Raw genomic sequence first — 23,201 nt, forward strand, 5'->3', positions numbered from 1 at the left:
GGTTACATGTTTAGCCCAAATACCCTGGACATTGGTCAGAAAGATTGTTTGAATGATTTCATGTTCAGGTTTGGATAAGGCTCATCTGAGGTCAGTAAAGGTCACAGAACTTAAAAAGGCATTTATGTGTGATATAGCTTTGTTAACATTTGCACTATTTCAGATGCAGATATGAAAGTTATGATATCATTGTATGTTTATGACATTATACCTGCCTTTTATTATTGCTAAAGTTTTTAATTATGAGCCTCAATAATCAGGTGAGCGATAAAAAGGGCCATCATGGTCCTCTTGATTTATATCAAAACAGTAATAACAAAATATCATTGACCCTATTTTTATTGCTTGAATATTTTCCTTCTAAATTTCACTACACATGCTTAAAATATTAAAATAAAATTCACCATATAGCAATTTTTATTTCACAATTGGTATTACTATGACGCACTATTTTTTTAACAGATATATACTTTAAAAGGGTGAGAAATTAACCTTAGAATCGCAGTATATTCAGCTTTCGGAGAATGTCATCATATAAACGCATACATGTACTGAACATTTTTAACTTGAAACGAAGAAATGAGAAATTGTTAAAAACAGGCCGTTTTATTGATACAAAGACACAGTTCTGCCGCCGCCGATAGGGGGGGGGGGCTTTGGCGTCATACCTACGCTCTGTCTTTACAAAATAAGGCTGCTGAACTAAAGCTCACATATGTACATGTTTTCATACTAAAATCATCGATATCTGTGATGTTCATAGGTTAATAGGTTAAATATGCAAATATTCCTTTTAATCTATTTAAGTACTATATATCTTGTTCATTTTGTTACACAGAAGCAGTTATTCTGTCAACCAAGTCACCGAGTTCACAGTAGAGGGTTTGCAAGATGGTAAAGAATATGAGTTCCGTGTAGCAGCCTGCAACAATGCCGGTACTGGAGAGTTCAGTAACTATTCTGAACCAATCAAGGTTCAACCACCCCCAAGTATGATTAATTTCATCATTTCCAGATATTTGATATAATTTGTATACATTCACTAATACTTTGGTCAATTTGACACAATAGTGTCATTTATTCACGAATCTGTTTTTACCTTTCATAGGCTCGACAAAAAATATAGGCGTGTAATGCAATGAACTTTTGTCATCCGTCTGTCTATAAGTAGTTTTTTGTGTTCGGTCTGTAACTTTTGATTCGGTTAAAACTATTGATACTTGTCTGAAATGTTAATCATATTAAGACGATGTATAGAGCGCAGATTTGACTTTTCTCAGGTCATGGTCACACTTAATCATTTAGAATCAATTTAACTTTTGTGTCCGCTCTGTTTCTTTTCAGCCAACAAAAATAACTTAAAACTATTTGTCACAGAAATATTACTTTATTGAATATAATTATAATATTACTATATATTATATTATTATACTATATACTATATACTATTATTTTTATATTTAAACTCTTTTCGGAACACAGGTTCAGGCTACCTTAGACTTACATATGAAACTATAATGTCTAGAGCTGAAATGCATGTAGCATTGCCTTATCGACTATAACAAAACTAATATGAGTCTTGTATTTCAGTTCAATATAGCCCTTTCCCAGGGGCACTTGATTTTGTAGACTTATACATTTATACACAACGGGTAGTTTTGCATTTCCATCACTTTTTAATTTCAATTAACTGCTATTATCATGGCCTATAAAAAATTTTTCAAAACCCCAAAACCCCAAAAAATTTTAAAAAATTTTTAAAATAAAATTAAAAACTTACTTTGGGGCAAATCCAATGCTAGAGTTTTAATTTTCAATTCTCGTTGGGCCCCTACATTACTGCTACAACCATGCCAATTGATCAATTTTGGCCCCAACCCTTGGTTCACTTATTTTTAAAAAGCTTTTATGAAAACCACATTTCATCATATTTTGTAAAACTATAATGCTAAGAAATAAGATATGTAAAATTGATATCATGTGCCTGAGATCACTATATGATAGGAAAAGACATTGATGTCTTATTGTGTGAAACGACAAAGACACCAGCGTAGATATATGTCATAGAGCATCAATTTGAAGGTTTCTACGAAAGTTATATAAAGTGGCATTGGACCGGAAGTCACTTCCTTCAACTAGTCTTCTGACTAAGGTATAGGAAAAAACATTTTATGCCTCTATATTTGGCATATAGCATTGCCTTTAAGACCTCTGTACAATTTTTGTGTCGCCTCTACGGAGTAGTGGCGACATATAGGGATCACTTCTCCGTCGTCTGTCTGTCCGTCTGTCTGTCTGTCCGTCCGTCCGTCCGTCACAAAACTTGTCCGGACTACTCCTCATAAACTACTGGTGCAATTTCATCCAAACTTTACAGGAATGATCAGTACCAAGTCTAGTTGTGCATATTGTCAGCATTTTCCGGTTTAATTATAGTTATGGCCCTTTAATAATTTTTAATTTTAAAGTTTGTCCGGACTACTTCTCTTATACCACTAATGCAATTTCAATGAAACTTTACAGGATTGATCTGTAGCTCAAGTCCTTGCGCATGTTGCAAGGGTTTTCCGGTTGAATGATATCTGGCCGAGTAATGGCCCTTTGATAAAAAGGTGTTTTTTTCTCTGTGTTGCCAGATACACAAACGCTTGTCCGGACTACTCCTCATAAACTACAGGTGCAATTTCATCCAAACTTTACAGGAATGATCAGTACCAAGTCTAGTTGTACATATTGTCAGCATTTTCCGGTTAAATGATTTTTGTTTGAGTTATGGCCCTTTAATAATTTTTATTTTAAAAGTTTGTCCCGACTACTTCTCTTATACCACTAATGCAATTTCAATGAAACTTTACAGGATTGATCTGTAGCTCAAGTCCTTGCGCATATTGCACGGGTTTTCCGGTTGAATGATTTTTGGCTGAGTTATGGCCCTTTGATAAAAAGGTGTTTTTTTTCTGTGTGTTGCCAGATACACAAAAGCTTGTCCGGACTACTCCTCATAAACTACTGGTGCAATTTTATCAAAACTTTACAGGAATGATCAGTACCAAGTCTAGTTGTGCACTGTCCGTCTGGCTGTCCGTGTGTCACAAAATTTGTCCAAACATGAAATTGGCCATCATGAGGCGACACATGTGATTACTGATCGCTCTTGTTATGAATCAGTGTTCAAGTTTCATGGATCATGCACTTAGACTAAAAAACCTCTACTTTTTAGGTCATATAAGGATAATTATGAGAAACATTTTTACTACAAGTTTCTTTATTGGATCTCTACCCTGATTGAAAGATTAGATTTATTACTCAAACAAATTTACTTTTGGGCATATATTACCCTGAGTTTATGGTGTTTTTGCTGTTTTTCCTTTTCTATAACTTAACAGTCTCTTTATAAATGCAATACCCCGAAACGTTAACCCAATAATTGTCAAATATATGATAATATTCTTCCAGACATGTTCATACAAAAGAGATTTTATCTTATCATGACAAATTATTATATTTACCCATTGCCCTATTTTTTTAACAAAAACAGTTTAATCCCACCCTCTCCCGAAAGGGCGGGATAGAGTTATCGCAATGTCCGTCCGTCAGGTCATCTTGTACTTGATTCGTCCTTAAAACCACTGGAGGAATTTCAGTGAAACTTCACAGAATTGTTTGTCACTAAGCTAAGTTATGCATACTATCTTGATATTCTGCTTGATTTTTGGCGCAGTTATGGCCCCTTAACAGTTTTTTTTGTAAAATAAGCGTGTCCACGATAAATCGCTAAAACCGCTAGGGATATCAGTGAGACTTCACAGGATTATTTGTCACCATGCCTAGCTGTGCATAGTGTCATGATTGAACCTTTTTTTTATTTTGGCACAGTTATGATATCTTAATTTTAGGAAAGATATTTTCTCAAAAGCCAACGTTGGCATATATTGCGGATTTCAGTCAAAGTTTCCTTTCGGGGGCATAAGTTTGGGGCATAAGTTACTTGTCAGTGACAACGTTTTTGTAATAATAAGTTCTGCTTTTTATGTACATTATTTTCCTCCTTTAAAGATGGGAGGATTTTGCTTTTGCTTTTTTTCTGTTTTTCCTTCATTTTCAAGTACTGAAAAAGGGGACATCTTAATGCGTGATAGTAAAAAGAACACAATGTAGTAGTCATTTCGTAACAATAGCTTAAGGGGCAAAGACCTTCTACTAAACGAAGGAAATTAACAAAAAAGATTGGCCCTCAATCCATTCCGATCGCACGTACATCAGTATGGCGTCTGTTACGAAATTTTGTCACAGAAATGAATGGAGCATTAAAATATTTCAATTTGAAATGTAAACAATCTCGGATGAAGAACTAGGTCACCGGAGCTAAAGATAGAAAAAGCATGTTAACACCCTGGTGGCTACTGTTGTGATCCAAATATTCTGTTGATTGGGTTGAAAGTTTGTTTTGATGATTTCTAAGTCAAGATCGAACATGGGTCATCTTGGATGAAAAACTAGGTCACACCGCCCAAATATGGGAAAACCTTGTTAACATTCTAGTGGTCACATTTTCGACTCAATTATCATCAAACTTGGTCAGGATGCTTGTCTAGGTGAGCGATCTAGGGCCATCATGGCCCTCTTGTTGTTGTCCAGAGCATAACTTTAAAAATACTAGTTGGAATTCAGTACAGTTTTATACAGTAGTCAAGTATACTGAGAGAAAGCGCAGTGCACAGAAACCATAACTATTTCTTGACTCATTTAAGAGTTTTTGCCCTTTGTTACTTTTTATTGTCCAGTGCATAACTTGAAATTTAATGGTTGGAATTCAAAGAAACTTCATACCATGGTCACGCGCAATGAGAAGAAGTGCAGTGTACAATAACCATAACTCCATCTTCAGTGTTTGTAGAGTTATTGTCCTGTGTTCCTTTTCCTTGTCAGGTGCATAACTTTAAAACTAATGTTTAGAATTGAATGAAACTTCATTCAAAGGTCAAGCGCAATGAGAGGTAGTGCAGTGCTCAAGAATCGTAACTCTTTTTGGACTTATTACAACGTATTTTGATAAAACTTCATTAATGGTCAAACGCATTGAAAGAAAAAGCAACATGCACAAACTACAACTATTTTAAATTGACCACAACCATAATTCTATTTCAATTCTTTTGCAAGGTATTCTGTTGCCAGTAACTTCCTCATTTTCGAAGCAGTCTTGCAGGGGTATTAATCACATTTAGTGATAGTTCTAGTTTGCCCTATTCTATGAGCACGAGCAATATCAATGGAGTCTTTAATGTCCAAGGAAGTATCTATTAAATTCAACACAAGTGCTTCACAATCCTCCTTTTCAGTTTCCGGTATACCGTGGAAAAGTAAATTGTCACGCAAGCTACGAGATTCCTATTCATCGACTTTTCTATTTAACTTGTGACTTTCAGCTTCAAGAAAAGATATCTGACTTTTGGATTCTTTCATGTGAGGAAGCTATCCAGCTAGCTTACAGAACGTCGGTGGTTCTACTAAGGTGGCCCGTTCGTGCCTGAAATAATGCACGGAAGGGCACCTGAGGTCTTCCTCCACCAGTAAAGCTGGAATGTTGCGATATGACCTAAACTGACGTAAAACCCAAAACAAGCAGACAAACAAACAAAAACAATGCAATCATCTTTTTCTTTTTTATACGCCCATTTGAAAAACGGGACGTATTATGGGAACGCCCCTGGCGGGCGGGCGTATGGGCGGGCGGGTATTCGGCGTCCAATTTTGTCCGGAGCATATCTCCTACATGTATGGAGGGATTTTAATGAAACTTCATAGAAATGTTCACCACTATGAGGAGCAGTGTCGTGCACATGAACCAGGTCTCTAGGTCAAAGGTCAAGGTCACACTTAGAGCTCATTGAAAAATGATTGTCCGGAGCAAAACTTCCACATGTTAGAGGGATTTCAATATTCTTTGCACAAATGTTCACCATTGTGAGGCGGAGTGTCGCGCGCAAGATTCAGGTCCTTGCGGGCCAAGGTCAAGGTCACACATTAGAGGTCAAAGTTCAGATAAAAATATGAAGATGTGTGTATAGGGACCATTTAGTCATCATTTATTGAGGGATTTGTAACACAAATGGTCATTATCAGACTATGGCTCTGTGATTCATATAATTTAGGTCAATATATCAAGGTCAAGGTCACTAAATATGGTGAAATATCCAGATTTTGTCCGGAGCATATCTCCTACACGCATGGAGGGATTTTAATGAAAATTTTCATAGAAATGTTCACCATTATGAGAAGCCATGTCACGCACATGAACTAGGGTCTTAGGTCAAGGTCACACTTAGAGCTCATTGAAAAACGCTTGTCCGGAGCAAAACTTCAACATGCATAGAGGGATTTCAAAATATAACTTGGCACAAATGTTCACCATTGTGAAACGGAGTGTCGCGCCACACAAAATTCAGGTACCCTGCCAGCCAAGGTCAAAGGTCAAACATAGAGGTCAAAGTTTAGATAAAAATATGAAAGATGTGTATAGGGACGATTTAATCATCATTTCTTGAGGGACTGTAACACAAATGGTCATTTATCATGACTACGGATGTGACACATGTACTTTAGGTCAATATATGAAAGGTCAAGGTCACTAAAGATGATGAAATATCCAGATTTTGTCTGGAGCATATCTCCTACATGTATGGAAGAATTTTTATAATACTTTATGGAAATGTTCATCACCATGATATGTATTGCTCCATGCATGATCCAGGTCTCCAGGTCAAAGGTCAAAGGTCACACTTTAGAGCTCATTGAAAAACGCTTGTCCAGAGCAAAAACCTGCTACATTCATTGGGGGATTTCAATATAACTTGGCACAAATGTTCACCATTGTGAGGCTGAGTGTCGCACGCAAAAATTCAGATCCCTGCGACCAAAGTCAAGGTTACACATAGAGGTCAAAGTTCAGATAAAAATTTTGAAGATGTTGTATAGGACCATTTAGTCATCATTAATTGATGGATTGTAGCACAAATGGTAACTATGATGACTACAGGTGTGACACATTTAATTTAGGTTAATATTTTGCATGGTCAAGGTTTACTGGAGATGATTAAATATCCAGATGTTGTCCGGAGCATATTTTTACTACATGCATGGAGTAATTGTAATGTTAACTTTATAGATTTTTCACCACCATGAGACGTAGTGCCCTGCATATGAACCAAGTCTCTAGGTCAAAGGTGAAGGTCACAGTTAGAGCTCATAGAAAAACGCTTGTCTGGAGCAAAACTTCTACATGCATAGAGGGATTTCAATATAATTTGGCACAAATGTTCATCATTGTGAGGGCTGAGTGCCGTGCATGAAAATTCAGGTCCCTGCGACCAAGGTCAAGGTCACACATCCTGTGCATATCTTCCCTACTGATTTTGTTTTAAGGTTCATTTAACAACACAGTGCCAAGAATAAAAACTTGCTTGCTAGATAAAACTTATCCATAATGCCCCCATCTCCATCTAAAGCTTTTGTAAACGGGCGTATTTTGTGACTTTGGCACCCTTGTTTAATTTCGATTTTGATTTTTCAAGTTTTTTATGCCCCCACAATGTGGGAGCATATAGCGTTGCACTTATCCGTCCGTCAGTCCGTCCGTACGTCCCGAAATCTTGTGAACGCAACTCCTCTTAAACCGGATGGCAGATTTTGCTTAAACTTACAGGGATGAACAACCTTAATGTGTAGATGGTAGTAAAGGAAAGAATTTTCGCTGAGATCAAATTTAACAGAATTATGGCCCTTTGTTGATTTTTTCACTAGATACTATGTAGAAATTTTGTGAACGCAACTCTTCTTAAACCGGATGGCCAGATTTTGCTTAAATCTTACAGGGATGAACAACCTTAAATGTGTAAATGGCCAGTGAAAGGAAGAATTTTTGCTGCGACCAAATTTTACAGAATTTATGGCCCTTTGTTGATTTTTTTCACTATTATACTATGTAGAATTTTTATGAAGCACAACTTCTCTTAAACCGGATGGCAGATTTTGCTTAAACTTACAGGATGAACAACCTTAATGTGTTAAATGGCAGTAAAGGAAGGAATTTTTGCCCTGCAACCAAATTTTACAGAATTATGGCCCTTTGTTGATTTTTTCACTATATACTATGTAGAAAGTTTGTGAATGCAACTCCTCTTAAACCGGATGGCAGATTTTGCTTAAACTTCCAGGGATGATCAACTTTAATGTGTAGATGGTAGTAAAGAAAGGAATTTTTGCTGCAACCAAATTTAACAGAAGTATGGCCCTTTGTGATTTTTAGAGTCATAAGATTGACAGAACAGTGGCGTGTGGGGGCATCCGTGTCCTATGGACACATTTCTAGTTTTTAGCTCAGGGTGAGCTATTAGGATCGGTGAATGTCCGTCGTCCGTCGGCCGTCAACAATTGCTTGTGAACACTCTAGCGGTCGCATTTCTGCCTCAATCATCATCAAACTTGGTCAGGATGCTTATCTAGTTGAAAGCTCGGATGAGTTCGAACATGAGTCATCTCGGATGAAGAAGTAGGTCACAGGAGCTATAAATAGAAAAACCTTGTGAACACTCTAGTGGTCACATTTTTGAACCAATCATCATCAAACTTGGTCAGAATGCTTGTCTAGTCAATTGCTTGGATGAGTTCAAACACGGGTCATCTCTGATGAAAAACTAGGTCAGAGGAGCTAAAAATAGAAAAACCTTGTGAACACTCTAGTGGTCACATTTTTGTCCCAATCATCATCAAACTTTGTCAGGATGCTTGTTAAGATAATAGCTCAGATGAGTTCGAATATGGGTCATCTCGGATGAAAAACTAGGTCACCGGGGCTAAAAATAGAAAAACCTTGTTAACACTCTAGCGGTCACATTATTGCATCAATCATCATCAAACTTGGTCAGGATGCTTATCTGGTTGATAGCTTGGATGAGTTCGAACATTGGTCATCTCGGATGAAAAACTAGGTCACTGGAGCTAAAAATAGAAAAACCTTGTTAACACTCTAGCGGTCACATTTTTGCATCAATCATCATCAAACTTGATCAAGATGCTTGTCTAGGTGATAGCTCGGATGAGTTCAAACATGGGTCATCTCGGATGTTAAAAATTAGGTCACAGGAGCTAAAAATAGAAAAACCTTGTTAACACTCTAATGTTCACAAGTTAGACTCAATTGTCATCAAACTTGGTCAGGAAACTTGTCTAGGTCGTTGCTGGGAATAAATTGAACATGGGACACATCGGATGAAAAACTAGGTCACAGGAGCTAAAAATAGAAAAATTTTGTTAACACTCTAGTGGCTACTGTTGTGATCCAAATATTCTGTTAATTGGTCTGAAAGTTTGTTTTGATGATTACTAAGTCAAGATCGAACATGGGTCATCTTGGATGAAAAACTAAGTCACACCGCCCAAATATGGAAAAACCTTGTTAACATTCTAGTTGTCACATTTTCGACTCAATTATCATCAAACTTGGTCAGGATGCTTGTCTAGGGAATTGCTCAGATGAGTCCGAAATCGAATGTGAAACTAGGTAACCGGAGCTTAAAATATAAAAATCTTGTTAACACTCTAGTTGCTACTGTTTTGATCCAAGTATCCTGGAAATTTGTCTGAAAGTTTGTTTTGATGATTTCTAGGTCAAGTTTGAATATGTGTCACTTGGGTAAAAAACTAGGTCGCACTGCTCAAACATGGATAATCCTTGTTAACTTGTTAACACTGTAGTGGTCACATGTTTGACTCACCTGTCATGAGACTTGGTCAGAATGCATGTCTAGTTAATTGTTTGGATGAGTTTGATAATTCAGGTGAGCGATCTAGGGTCATCAGGTCCCTCTTGTTTTAGTTTCTTCGTATTCACTGCTTATAAAAATATCAGATTCCTCGGTTGCTGTCACCCTTCTATCTATATCTTTATATTTTTTTTCAAAACATGAACATTTCCTGTTTCATCTATGCTTCTCACTTTCTTCAAATATCAACAACAAATCCACATGTAAATAAGCCAAATCGACTTTATTTTCAAAATGTCCGTTACATGTTTTGCGCCAAATGGTGTATTATGTTGAACAAGAAATGCATTGTTGCAAAGCATCAAATGGCGTCCAAGCAAGAAATGCAGCAATTAACGATGAACAAGTAGACATCTGATGACCAAATATTCTTTTACACTTTTCAATGGTTAATTTGATTTTACCAGAAATGTACATGTATATCATAGATGGATGGGCAGACGGAAGACATTGTTCATCATGAGCTTTGGTCGGCTTGCTGAAAATAAAAAAAGCAATTGTATTTTCTTTGGAACATAAAAACAGTAGTCTAATTGAACAAAGTCTGTTTTTTTTTTACTATAATTGTAACAAATATACAAACAGCATATCAAAATAAAAACAAAAAGAGGCATTTTTCTATATTAAGAAAAATGGTTTATTTTGATGCCTTGCACTTAAGATATAGTAGCTACATTTTAAGTCTCAGATAAATACTGAAAGAAAAACACACATTGGAATGAAAAGTTTGGGATGAATTTCTAAAAGACTAAATTCAGGATTTGTTTGTTATACGCGTTAACAAAAATGATGGTACATTTAAAATCATGAATAAATTTGCACGGTATGTTGATATATTGAAACATTATTTATCAATGGAAGACTGTTACCTGTATTCAGAGCTGCATCAGTACTTAGGGTGTAGTACTTAAGTACCAGTACCAGTACTTGGCAAATTATGCAGTACCATTACCAGTACCAGTACTAGATTTTAGCTCGGTTCTGCAGTACCAGTACTTTTTTTGGTGAAGTAATTAAGTATCAGTACCATTACTTTTATATATTCTTCAAAGTTTAAAAAAATACAGTGTCAAACAAATAATTGCAAGTATTACTCAGCAAAGAAATAAAATCATAATTTACTTTAAAGTTAACATAACATATTTACAACTTTTTAGTTTTAACATACTTTTTACAATCAATATTTACAACATATATTCATGTCATATCTAATCTTGGGAATTTTAAGAAGTATGTATTCACATGTTAAAACATGTGTAAAGGCTTGTAACTCTTACTCAGACTTTTTTGCATGCGCTGTGGGCTTGAAACAAGGGGAGATAATGTCGCCTCTACTATTTTCTCTTTTTATAGAGGACCTAGAACTGTTCTTACAAGATAGTCCTTTGTGTGGTTTAACTCTTGACGATATTACTTTTATTCTTTTATTATTTGCTGACGATATGGTTTTACTTGGTAAAAGTCCTGTGGAATTACAGCATAGTCTTGATTTGCTAAATGAATATTGTGATAAGTGGGGGCTTGAAGTCAACACTGATAAACAAAAATTGTTGTATTCAGAAAGCGAGGCCCGTAAAATGCAAACGAAAAATGGACATACAAAGGTAGCTTAATAGAAACTGTAAATAACTTTAATTATCTAGGCACTGTTTTTAATTACACGGGCTCTTATACTTTAAATCAGACGACACTAGTAGGTAAAGGATTAAAAGCTTTAAATGTTTAATACATAAAACAAAACATTATGCCGTTAAACCCTCTGTTATGTGCCAACTGTTTGATGCTTTTGTTGCTGCCACCTTGAATTACGGATGCGAAATATGGGGCTTTGGAAAATCGAAAGAAATAGAACGTGTTCATTTAAAATTTTGTAAACAATTATTAAATGTTAAAATGTCAACATGTACAAATAGTATTTATGGAGAGTTAGGTCGATTTCCAATGTATATAAATAGATATGTTAGAATTATTAAATTTTGGTGCAAAACTGTATCGACGGAAAATATCTTGATCAGTAAACTATATGATTGTCTACTTGAAATTAAGAATAATAAAAATAATTGGGTTTATAATGTTAAATCTGTTTTAGATGAATACGGATTTTCCTATGTATGGTACAATCCAGGTTTAGTTGACTTGAAAAAATTTCATATTTTGTTTAAAGGAAGAGTAACTGATGTTTTTAAACAAAAATGGGAACGTAAGTTATCTACCAGTGAAGTATCGTATGGATATATTAAAAATAGTTTTGAATTTGAATCTTATATAGACATTTTACCTAAAAAGTTTAGAATTGCTACATCAAGACTGCGTTTATCATCACATAAACTGAGAATTGAAACAGGCCGCACATCATATGCGCCAAATCGAATAGACCGCAATCAAAGAAAATGCCTACTTTGTAACAAAAACCATATAGAAGATGAATATCATTTTGTAATCATTTTCCCGTTTTACGATGAATTAAGAAAGACTTTTATAAAATCTTATTATTACAGACATCCAAGTGTGTACAAATTTGTAGAATTGATGCAATCTAGGAATTTTAAAATAGTAAAGAATCTCGGTAAATTTTTGTATAAAGCTTTTTCTGTTAAAGCGAGTCAAATTGTTTAGTTTTTCATATCATTTATACTACTTAAAAGTAAATGTTATTTGCATATTGAACTTTACTAAATCTAGGTTGTGTATAATTTTTGTATTCATAAACTGAATTGCAACTGTATTCACATACCCATCCTCCTTCTCCATGTGATAAATATTATTGTTTACCGTTGCGTGCGTGTGTGTGTTGGTGTACTTGTGTGCGTGCGTGCGTGTGTGCGTGTGTATGTGTTTACTTTCTCCCACTATGTTATGCACTAATTTCAATGTTCCTTTGTATGCCATTGTCATGTGATTGTAAATTTGTATCATATATTATTTGTTATAACGAAAAACTTGTAAAAGTTTAAGTTAATAAAGTATCTATCTATCTATCTAATTGTTTAGTAACCAGTCAACTGTATAAATACAATGCAAACATCTTTCATTTTAAACACAGCAGTCTTTTGTTGCCTTTCACACCTTCACACCTCTATTCAATTTATACCAAAGTAAATAACAACTTTTTATGGTGCTAACAAAATCACTTTTTTCACTTGAAATGGGATTATTTAGAATAGAAGAAGTTAATTAGTGTTTATTTTGCTCTTTTAATAGTAAATACAAAGTAATAACAGATTTTAAAAAGGATATTTAAGGGTAAAGAGTTATTGAGTCTGTTTATCTTAATTTAATTTTTACTTAAAGTCTTTGGTGCTTTTTATGATGAATACTGTTAACATTTGAAGGAATATTGCAGCAAATTATCTATAGATTTAATAACTTATTTTTTCACAAAAAAAAAATATAGTTAATGTCATTTACAGCTTTATTTTATGAGAAAAATTGATGCTATTTTTAATTTTTATCAAAACCAAAAGTACTGGGTAATGCAGTAGCAGTACCACTTTTTAAGACAGTAATGCAGTACCAGTAGTAGCAAAATTTTGTAAGAGTAATTCAGTATCAGTACCAGTACTTGCAAAACCGCTGCAGTACGTACTGCAGTACCAGTACCAGTACCAGTAATGCAGCTCTGCCTGTATTTAAGACAGGTATCATAGGGTATGAGGAAATTCACTAACATCATGTTTATGTGAGTCAAAGATATCAAAGCTACTTGGCATAGGTTTTAAATAAAGAGCTATTGTTAATAGATTTATTGGGAGATGGATCTACTATTTTGTGGAATTGCTTCAAAATCCTCGTCTGACCCACAAGTGTATTTACATTCCTATCAATAAACACATAACACCTCGACGAAAGTTTCTGTTGTTAAGATACATGTCACAGTATTCAGCAAATCAAAATCCACTCAAACCACCATATAACAGATTGCCTTCAAACAAAGTTGAATCAACTTCTAATAGCAAAAATTCGGGACACCAGGGGGTCGATTCAAATAATCAGGGGAGCTATTAATTTACTTTAATTTTTTTCGATCAATTATAAAGGGTGCAATTTATGATTGAATATGTTTGCATTTTATTCTGCAAAATTCTCCAGTTCGTTCAATTACCATAGCTATTAATTAAACTACTTCTATAAATATATTTTCGAGCTTTCTCAATGTTAAGGTCATATCTATTTAAAGCTTTGTTCCGTTCTCATTCATTAATATGACATGAAGGGGAGACCAATATATGTCTTTTCATAATAGAAATCGAAAGGATGTCGGGATTCCGAATTTATTTTTAGCTGTAAATCGAAGGGATTAATTGATAAAAATCGGGTCCATGGACAAAAAAGTAAAGACAAATAGCAATAATAAGTCCTTTTTCACCGATATTTCCACAATTTTCCCCAAAACACGGAGAGCTCAAATTTCATGACCAACCACCACTATGCATCACGTATTCAATTCTTATCATGACAAGGTGCGTGCAGTTGTAAGACAAGGGGCATGATTCTGAAAGCAATATTTGTGTAGCTTGCCCCTTTTTAACTGAACATTTTTAACATATAATGGTATGAGCATTACCACTGCATGCTTTAAAAATAATGTTTTATTTCATTTTAATCCATTGAAGCCAAAAACGTACTAAATTGCTATTCCATGCCGTTCAATCATTGCCCCATAGCTAACGTCTAACATGAACTGAATGTTTCGGAAACGTTTCTATTAAAGCTAGGTGAATAACGTTACTTTGCGATAGTATGATACTGTTTTATTGGTTGTTTCAGATAAACAAATATGGATTGAAGAACTTCCGAAGGATTTACTGGACACACCCTTGTCAAATGAAATGTGTGTTGGATTTCACGACTATTTTGGCCACGATTGGGAGATAATTGCAAAACATTTGAAGTTAAGACAAGCAACTATTGATCATATTGACGCTGATAAGCGAAGTCAAAGTTTAAAAATAGATCGAATGATTCGCACGTATGTAGACGAGTATCAACCAACTGTTGGCGATTTTTTGCGTCTTTTGAAAAGTTGTTCACAAACACCTACAATTGAATGGACTCTATTAAAAAATCATTTTGAAAAAATGCTATGATGACATTTTGAAAATTTTCAGAAGGAATATTTTTATCATTTTCATATTTTGAAATACTATAGTAAACATTTTTTTTATTTTGCTTTTTATGCTCCCGAAAAATTTCGGGGGAGCATATAGTCGGCGCCTTGTCCGTCTGTCCGTCCGTCCGCACAAACAATTTAGGTATATGAGCTTACTAACGGTACACTTGGACAAAAGAGAACAAAGGACTTCATTCTGTAAATAATAGTAAGCTCATAAGGAAACAATAGTTTGCCCACAAGGAAACAAAAGAAAAGAACAATAGAAATAGCTCATAAACCTGAAAATTTGGTACGTCCGTCTGTCCGTCCGTTGTCTTGTCCGGAGCATAACTTGAAAACCCTTGGAGATAATTTGTTGAAACTTCATACAGTGGTAGAGGGCATTGAGGGGGAGTGCAGTGTCAAAGAACCATAACTATATTTTGCCTGGTTTTTGAATTATCTCCCCTTATAGAATAATCTTGTCCGGGGCATTACTCTTAAACTATAAGAGATATCAACATGAAACTTTGTAGGTGAATAGATCTCAATCGGTAGATGTACAGTGCATAACAACAATAACTCTTTTTGTCCTTATTTTGGAGTTATTGCCCTTTGTTAATTTTAACACTTTGAACTTTGTCCGGAATATAACTCTAAAACTATAAGAGATATCAAGATGAAACATTGTAGGTAGATAGATCTCATTGAGTAGAGGTGCAGTGCAAAAGAACCATAACTCTGTTAAGCCTCATTTTTGAATAATCTCCACTTTTAGAAAAATCTTGTTCAGGACAAAGCTGTAAAACTATAAGAGATATCAACATGAAACTTTGTAGGTAGATACATCTCATTAGGTAGATGTGCAGTGCACAAGAATCATCACTCTGCCTTGCCTAATTCTGGAGTTATTGCCCTTTGTTTATTTTTACTTTTTGAAGTTGTCAGGGACATAACTCGGAAATCATGAGAGATATCATCAAGAAACTTTGTAGGTTGATAGATCACATTGATAAGAAGTGCAGTGCAAAGAACAGTTACTCTGCCTTGCCTAATTTTGGAATAATTGTACTTTGAACTTTTTCAAGACACATAACTCTGAAACTAAAGAGGTGTACTTTCCTGTGTCCAAAGCCTATTCGGGGAGCATCACCCGGCTCAAACCGGGCTCTTATTTTATTTATTTATTATCCTCCATAATATATGAAAATTTGAACGACAATTACACAACCAGTTTTTAAATAACTACAGACAAAACAAGTATACAAATGTGATATATACATTACAAGACAGAATGTAGATAAACAAATGCAAGTAATCTATAAAATGTATACATTGGACAGCACAATTACATGATTTGTCCCTAACTGAAAAGTATAGCACTGAGTAAGAATAAAGACGAAGAAAAATGCCTTTATATGATTTAGACTTCCCTCTAACCCTAGTACGAAAACGAAACACTAGGAAATAGAGAGCAGGGAAACAAATCTACAAGTTTTAATTCAATGACATTTTTAGAAAACCTAGACAAGTTCACTATATAATCGAAATGTCATTTTCATAAACAATGTAAACGGTTACTGTTTAATTTACTTCTATAGTAATCAAAGTTATACTGATTGAACAATTCATTAAAAAATATGTTTAAGCAACGCCAATCGGAAAGTTTTGATGTTTGGAATGAATTATTTAACAAAATATATATTTTTTAATTCCTATAACCACTTAATTAATGATAATTATCATTCATTTTTAAACTTAAATCGTCAATGCTACTGTTATAAATGAAGTATGAAACAACAGTTTAATACAGTCCAAATCGATACACTTTTGCAATTATGAATACATACAGTAAATTTGCAATTAAATGAAAAAGATATGTGCGAATATAAATTTTCATGTACATGTATAAATGCAAATCAAATATGCATAATTTATGGTTATTTCTCTTATTCATACACAAAGTTCAGCTTTGTTTCAGTAGACATTACATCGATACTTATAAAATAAAAACAATACTTTCAAAAGAATTGTGCTATTTTCTGAATAATGCATTTTGTACACTTTGAACATACACTTAGTAATCCAAAAGTTTGAAAATTTCGTATCGATTTTCTGGATGGCCAAGCTAAGGCTTCTGACACACTGCTCCCTAGGCCCACGGCCGATCAAGTCCGAAAACCAGTCCATGCCAAGGCGGTCGATTACGATGTTCCACATACTTCCAATTAATAAATTGGTTTCAGAAGAGTTCAACAGCAAATGCGTTGTCATATCATCCGTTAACACCGAACACTTTGAACACGTTCGAATATATTCATTTGAACAGAGGGTTCTAATGGCGGAAATTAATACGGAACATATATTCAAAAGAGTTTGGTTACATTTTGCTATCTGCCACAGTACATGTAGCTCATTCACTTTTAACACAGCCCTTAAAAGGTCGCCATGATCACTTGTCATTAGCCTGTTATATCGATTAAGTTTTTCAGTATCAATTATATGTTTTGTAAGTGTACGTTTCCAAGCGATTTTCGATGGAAAGGATCCCGTTTCTTTGTATGTATGTAACACATCGCATAGTTGATACTTTTGTAGAAGTCTATAGATATCTGGCAAAAATCCACGGAATGGAGTATTAAATTGCAGAAAACGAACTAGTCTGTTGTTGAAAATATCTTTTGCTAAATAATTGTTTGATAGATGACATAGTTGTCCCAAAGATTGCAACTTTCTGTAGTCTATTATTGATTCAATGGGCACCATATCAAAGGAGCTTAGTGCGTAGTCTGTGAGTGTATTTGTCTTCAATGACTGTATTTTTTTGTAAAAAATCTGTGAGATCGTTCAAGCAGTTGTAAATCTGTTGTAGAAATAACATCCCACAACTCACAGCCATAAAGACTTTTAGGAATAACCACGCTATTGTAGATTTTCTTGGACGATATAGGATTTAAGTTATCTGGATGGACACCACTATTGCAAATGCTCAAAAACAATCCTCTTAACTTCCTACAAGCTTCTTCAATGCACCTTTTTGTGTTTAAGTATGAGTCGCTTATAATGCCGAGATGAACATATTGATTCTTCTCAGCAATTGTGTTTGATCCCAGTTTGAATGTTCTACTAATATTATCCCTGTTGTTATCATTGTATACTACTATAGAACACTTTCCAGGATTATATTGGTATCGCCATTTATTAGCGTATGTGTTACAGATGTTCAACATTTCATTTAAACCGCTCACTGAGTAAGACATCAGCATCATGTCGTCTGCAACGGTTGGTGAGCCTATATCAAAATTGTAAATGCACATTCCAAGCCCACTGTCTTTTAACTGTCGTATAAGGTCATTAATGTACAATAAGTGAAATACGGGGGAACTCTTCCTGCCTTGACGAGTGCCTTGCTCAACGTTGAACCAACTTGAAGAAAGTCCTTTGAATTTCACACAACTTTGCATATCTGTATACATTGCTTGAATAGCTTTGAAAGACGTATTGTCAATGTTACATTCATGTCTCAGTTTATACAGCAAACCAGAATGCCACACTGTATCAAATGCTTTGCGACCGTCCAGGTAACATACGTAGACTGAAGATCCAAGTTCTCGCTTATAGTGGATACTTTCACGGACAATGAATGAAGTCATCAAACACCCTAAACCTTCCTGAAAGCCTCCTTGCTGTTTGTTTATGCATGATAATATTTCGTGTTTGCATCGATTCATAACAATAGTTTCAAACAATTTAAGAACAACAGGTGTGAGAGTAATCGCGCGATAATTATCTGGTTGATCTTTACGTTTATTACCTCCCTTGTGTAGTGTAACTATCACACCGCGCTTCAATAAAAGATACTGGGGCATTTGAGTAAAAAGATTGGCAGGTACAGGTGAAATAATAGTCCTTGCATGTATAAAAAGTTTATATTGCAAATTATCAACCCCGCCTGCTTTACATTTCGGAACACTAAGTATTGCATTGCTGACATCTTCAGGAAGTACAACGACGGTTGTGTCATGCTGAACATTGTCGAGAGTAGACGCCTCACGCTCCACTCTGTTGAACAATTCATTATCAAATTGAACACATTCTGTCGAAGAATACAGATTTTCGAAATACTTTCTCCATCCATCAGTAATTTTACTCCGGTCTCTAACAACACGACCGTCAAAGTTAATACCAGCACAAAGATTCGATTGTTTTTTTTTTGCGTCTACACTTAAAGTGACATAATGCCCATCCAAGGGTATATAATGAGTTAAAGGGAGACACAGGCAAAATTTTAATTTCTTAGTTTTGTATTTTTCGTTCATTATTCTGTTAATGTCATCAAAATGAAAACACCAAACAGTCAAAGGAACAAAAATTTTCTCCATATAAAGAATAAAATGGTATTTTCCTAACTTGACCCGCGTGGGTCAGGTTAAAGCGCTAAGATTTCACAATAGTTGTTACCGTGTACTCTTGAAACGTTAAAGAACATGTCAAATCAATTTCTTAGACTTGTTTTAATCATACAATATCCACAATACCTGTTATTGTAACTTCCAGGGTTTGTTTCAATCACATGACTTGTTTTAAAACTATTTAGTGATTCTGTTGGCGTCCAAATTTCGTTAAACATATATAGAGGATAGTGAATGAGTGTAAGTTTAATACTGAATTTATTGCACGAGTTGGATAAAATTATATTATGCGAGCCTCTGGCGAGCATATTATTTTATTCAACGAGTGTAATAAATTCAGTAATGCACTTACACGAATTTAATATTCTATTTATCACATGCCCAAAATAAAGACAGTTTAAAGTGAAATAAAGAGTCATTTTTCATTGACGCGCCTATAGTACGTATAACGCTAACATTTAGCGCGTCTTTACACTATGTTTGTATAACGCTAATGACGTCGCGTCAAAATATATGCACGGCCGTGCAATACCATATTTACGGAGTCGCTAAATCGGCACGGGTGTGTGATAAATAGATATATTTAAGTTTCAAACCCAAAATATATAGAATATATACAGAAATTCATGCTGGGACTTTAATAAATGTCATTTTATGGTGATTTGAGTACAAAAGATAATTTTTATATTTTTGTCATTATTTTGCCTGAGTATCCCTTTAAGGGTTGAATATCAAAATAAGTTTTCATTTTGCCATAATTCGTTTTTATTTAATAATTAAGTTCGTATAAACAATAAATAACGCAGAGATCCCAACGAAATTTCTGTACATATCCATTAAAATTTACCTATTACGCTTAGTTTATATAAAAGAGTGGGGCAGTCTTTTTAGATTTTAGGCAGATTTATAATTTTACTCAAAACATTTTCCAATATCAACTGTTTGTCAAACACCATTTTGACAGTTAATCTTTTGAAATATAAAGTCAATTCAGCTCAACTTGACTATGAAAATATGAGCATAATGTCACTTTGCCTTGTCTCCAAAAACGATCAGAATCAAGCTCTGCCATACGATCCATTTCTTCATTTAAGAAACGCAAATATTTAAATATCACATTTCTATGTAATCTACGGAATTTCCTCATTTATAGCTTGTATAAGCTTGGTTACCACCACCCCGTGGGCGACCCTCTCGGTACCATATTGCACGAAGTTCCGACATTGTTTTACGGGCAGAAGATAGTTTGTCGTTCCAATATGCCTTCAAAAATGTCACATATCTTTTTCTAGGAAATACGCTCATAGCACAGTTATTCACTTTTGTGACAATAGTTGCATAGGCATGGTCAATTCCTGCCGTGTCAAGGTCACAGTGTGTCAGACACTGTTTTATCAGATTCAGCAACATTTAAATTTTCATGTGATAAATTAACTGGAAATGTAAATTTTGTTAAGACAGGCCTATGTGTTGACACATTAAGACAGTGGTCATCAATAATCTGACAACCAGTTACACAATCTAAAATATCAGTGGGTACACACACGTGATAAATTAAAGTACGGCACTTATCATCATAAGAAACATACGAGTTCATGGGTCCTCTGCACATAGGTTATACATTAACAACACTTTAAACTTGTATCAGAAATAAATTTGAACATTAATTTATCACGTGTACCACCGCTTTCCAGGTACTGGGCATTGTAATCGCCCATAAAGTATGGAAATGTACTGGCCAGGCAATAATTGCGAAGCGGTTCCCTGAGCCTGAGCAGGATCGGGATCGGGGATTAGTTACGTAATCGATTAAGGATTAGTTACTGAGTAATATCGGGGAATAACAATCGATAACAATACAATAACAATAATAACAATACAATACAATTAAAATACAATTTAACATACAAATACGAATACACAACTTATTTTTAATCACATTTGCTAATCCCATTTGAAAGGGAGATGATTATCCCTTAAAAAAATAAGTATAGCTTTAAAGTGCCATCAAAGATGGCGGAGTGTTTAATAAGCAAACAGTTCGGTCGAGATTGAATGGAGGCATTAGACGGTATGTATTGAAATGTTTTTTCAAGACACATCCAAACAACAATTAGCACGCTAATGTATATTGTCTGTCTGCCAGGGGATACATGGCCTTGGCAAAAAGTGAGCTAGCTGGCCGTAAAATACTTGTCATTATTAAAACACTGTCACACAGTATGGAGCTTACAGCAGCAGACAAATCAAAAGTTGGACAGCAGCACAGTACGTCCGTCTGCTCACTCGAGTTTTCGCTGCAGATACATTACGCGAAAGCTATTGTAAAAAAGTTTGAAAATATCTCGCGCTTGTTGTGCTTTGGCTGCAAAAATAACTACCTGTCTCAGCGTGATCATTCGTGCACAATGCTTGACCGCGGCAGCAAACTGAATGTTCATTTCTGGGACATTATCGGAGTTATGGACGAAGAGGCGGAAATTTAGAAGTGGTACAGATCACAAGCGTGCAAAGAGTTCGAACGGTCTGTACTTGATATGTTAATGCTTAAATTACGATGCCGAGATTACAGGAAACACGGATGAAAACAGACAGTTGGAAAAGAAGCGTCGATCGCACAATGAATGCTATCATAGTTTTTTTTGTATTGAATAGACCAATTAGAGTCACATTTTTGGCAAGCAGTAAACGAAAAAAAAAAATGGCGGCGAACGAAAATGAGTTACATCCGGGCACATTTATGTTGTTTTACAAAAATGCAACAGTGCGTACGTACCCTATAAAATTGCGTTTTAGCGGAGACAAAAGATTAAAATACTGACACCGCCATTTTGTTTTGTATTTAACCATTATGTATTACGGAAATTTATTCAAATGGACTGAGATAATGAATTCCATGTGTTATCTGTGATTGCTGTTCTAAATTGATCGTCAAATCCACTTTAATGCAAATTTGCCTTAAAAATAATGATGATAATAATACTACTAGTAATAACAATTTATCCGACATTTCACCATGAAATGTGTATAAATAAACCAAATTCTATTAAAATATGACGTATTGATTATTAAAAGAAGAAAGAAAAAACACCTGCGATTGTTACTATAAAGTCAATAAAAATATATTGTATACAATATAGTCACAATGAACACGCGCGAAAAATATGACGTATTGAGTATAAAAAAAGAAAAACACCTGCGATTGTTACTATAAAGTCAATAAAAATATATTGTATACAATGCAGTTAACAATGAAACACGCGCGAAGTTAAAATAAGTGATGGGCTAGGTCATTTATAGAGTTACCGAATCCAATTGATTCTTTTCATATACATATTATTACCTCCCCTGGCCGCGCCATTTTGAGGGTCATTCTCAATATATATCATATGATTAAGATAAGAAAAAAAATCTGACATACTACTGTCATCTTCTTATAAACTGATAAACATCTTATACATATTCAATTTGGTGCTATAATAATATTTTCCTTTATATGTATTAAAGCATTTGACAATTGACCAAAATTAGCTGTTTATTTCGATGTTTTCATATTGTGTCAATCCAATTGTCTGCCACTTTTGGTAAGGGAGGTAAGTAATGTAAATTTGGGATTTATCTATTTATCTGTAAATTAAACATTTTCAATTTATCATGGATGAAATGTGTTCCTCGAATGTGGCGCTGGATTTAAATGAAACGTTAACTACATCGCGAAATAATAGCTCGTAAAGTGTCAGTCGAACCCCCGTGTTGAATTAATTAAAACACATACGCTAGAATGAAAAATTATAACGATTTGAATATATTTTGCCGACTCTTTGTCATCCGGAACATCTTTTTAAAATCTTGTTTATTCTTCGTATATTTAAATGT

At 34.7% G+C, this 23,201-nt stretch overlaps 1 protein-coding gene across 2 annotated transcripts in view; it reads left to right on the top strand.

Moving 5' to 3' along the window:
* The window catches only part of LOC132755607 (twitchin-like), a 29,509-nt gene extending 12,320 nt beyond the window's left edge, over window positions 1–17,189 (top strand). For both annotated transcript variants that reach the window (XM_060746496.1, XM_060746497.1), the window contains 2 exons: window positions 839–990; window positions 14,589–17,189. In XM_060746496.1, the coding sequence (XP_060602479.1) occupies window positions 839–990; window positions 14,589–14,908 (472 nt within the window). In that variant the 3' untranslated portion in view covers window positions 14,909–17,189. The remainder of the gene's footprint in view (window positions 1–838; window positions 991–14,588) is intronic.
* The last annotated feature ends 6,012 nt before the right edge of the window (window positions 17,190–23,201 follow it).

The sequence above is a fragment of the Ruditapes philippinarum genome, unplaced genomic scaffold (assembly GCF_026571515.1).
Source record: "Ruditapes philippinarum isolate M1 unplaced genomic scaffold, ASM2657151v2 ctg3146_1_1_1_1, whole genome shotgun sequence".
NCBI lineage: Eukaryota > Metazoa > Mollusca > Bivalvia > Venerida > Veneridae > Ruditapes > Ruditapes philippinarum.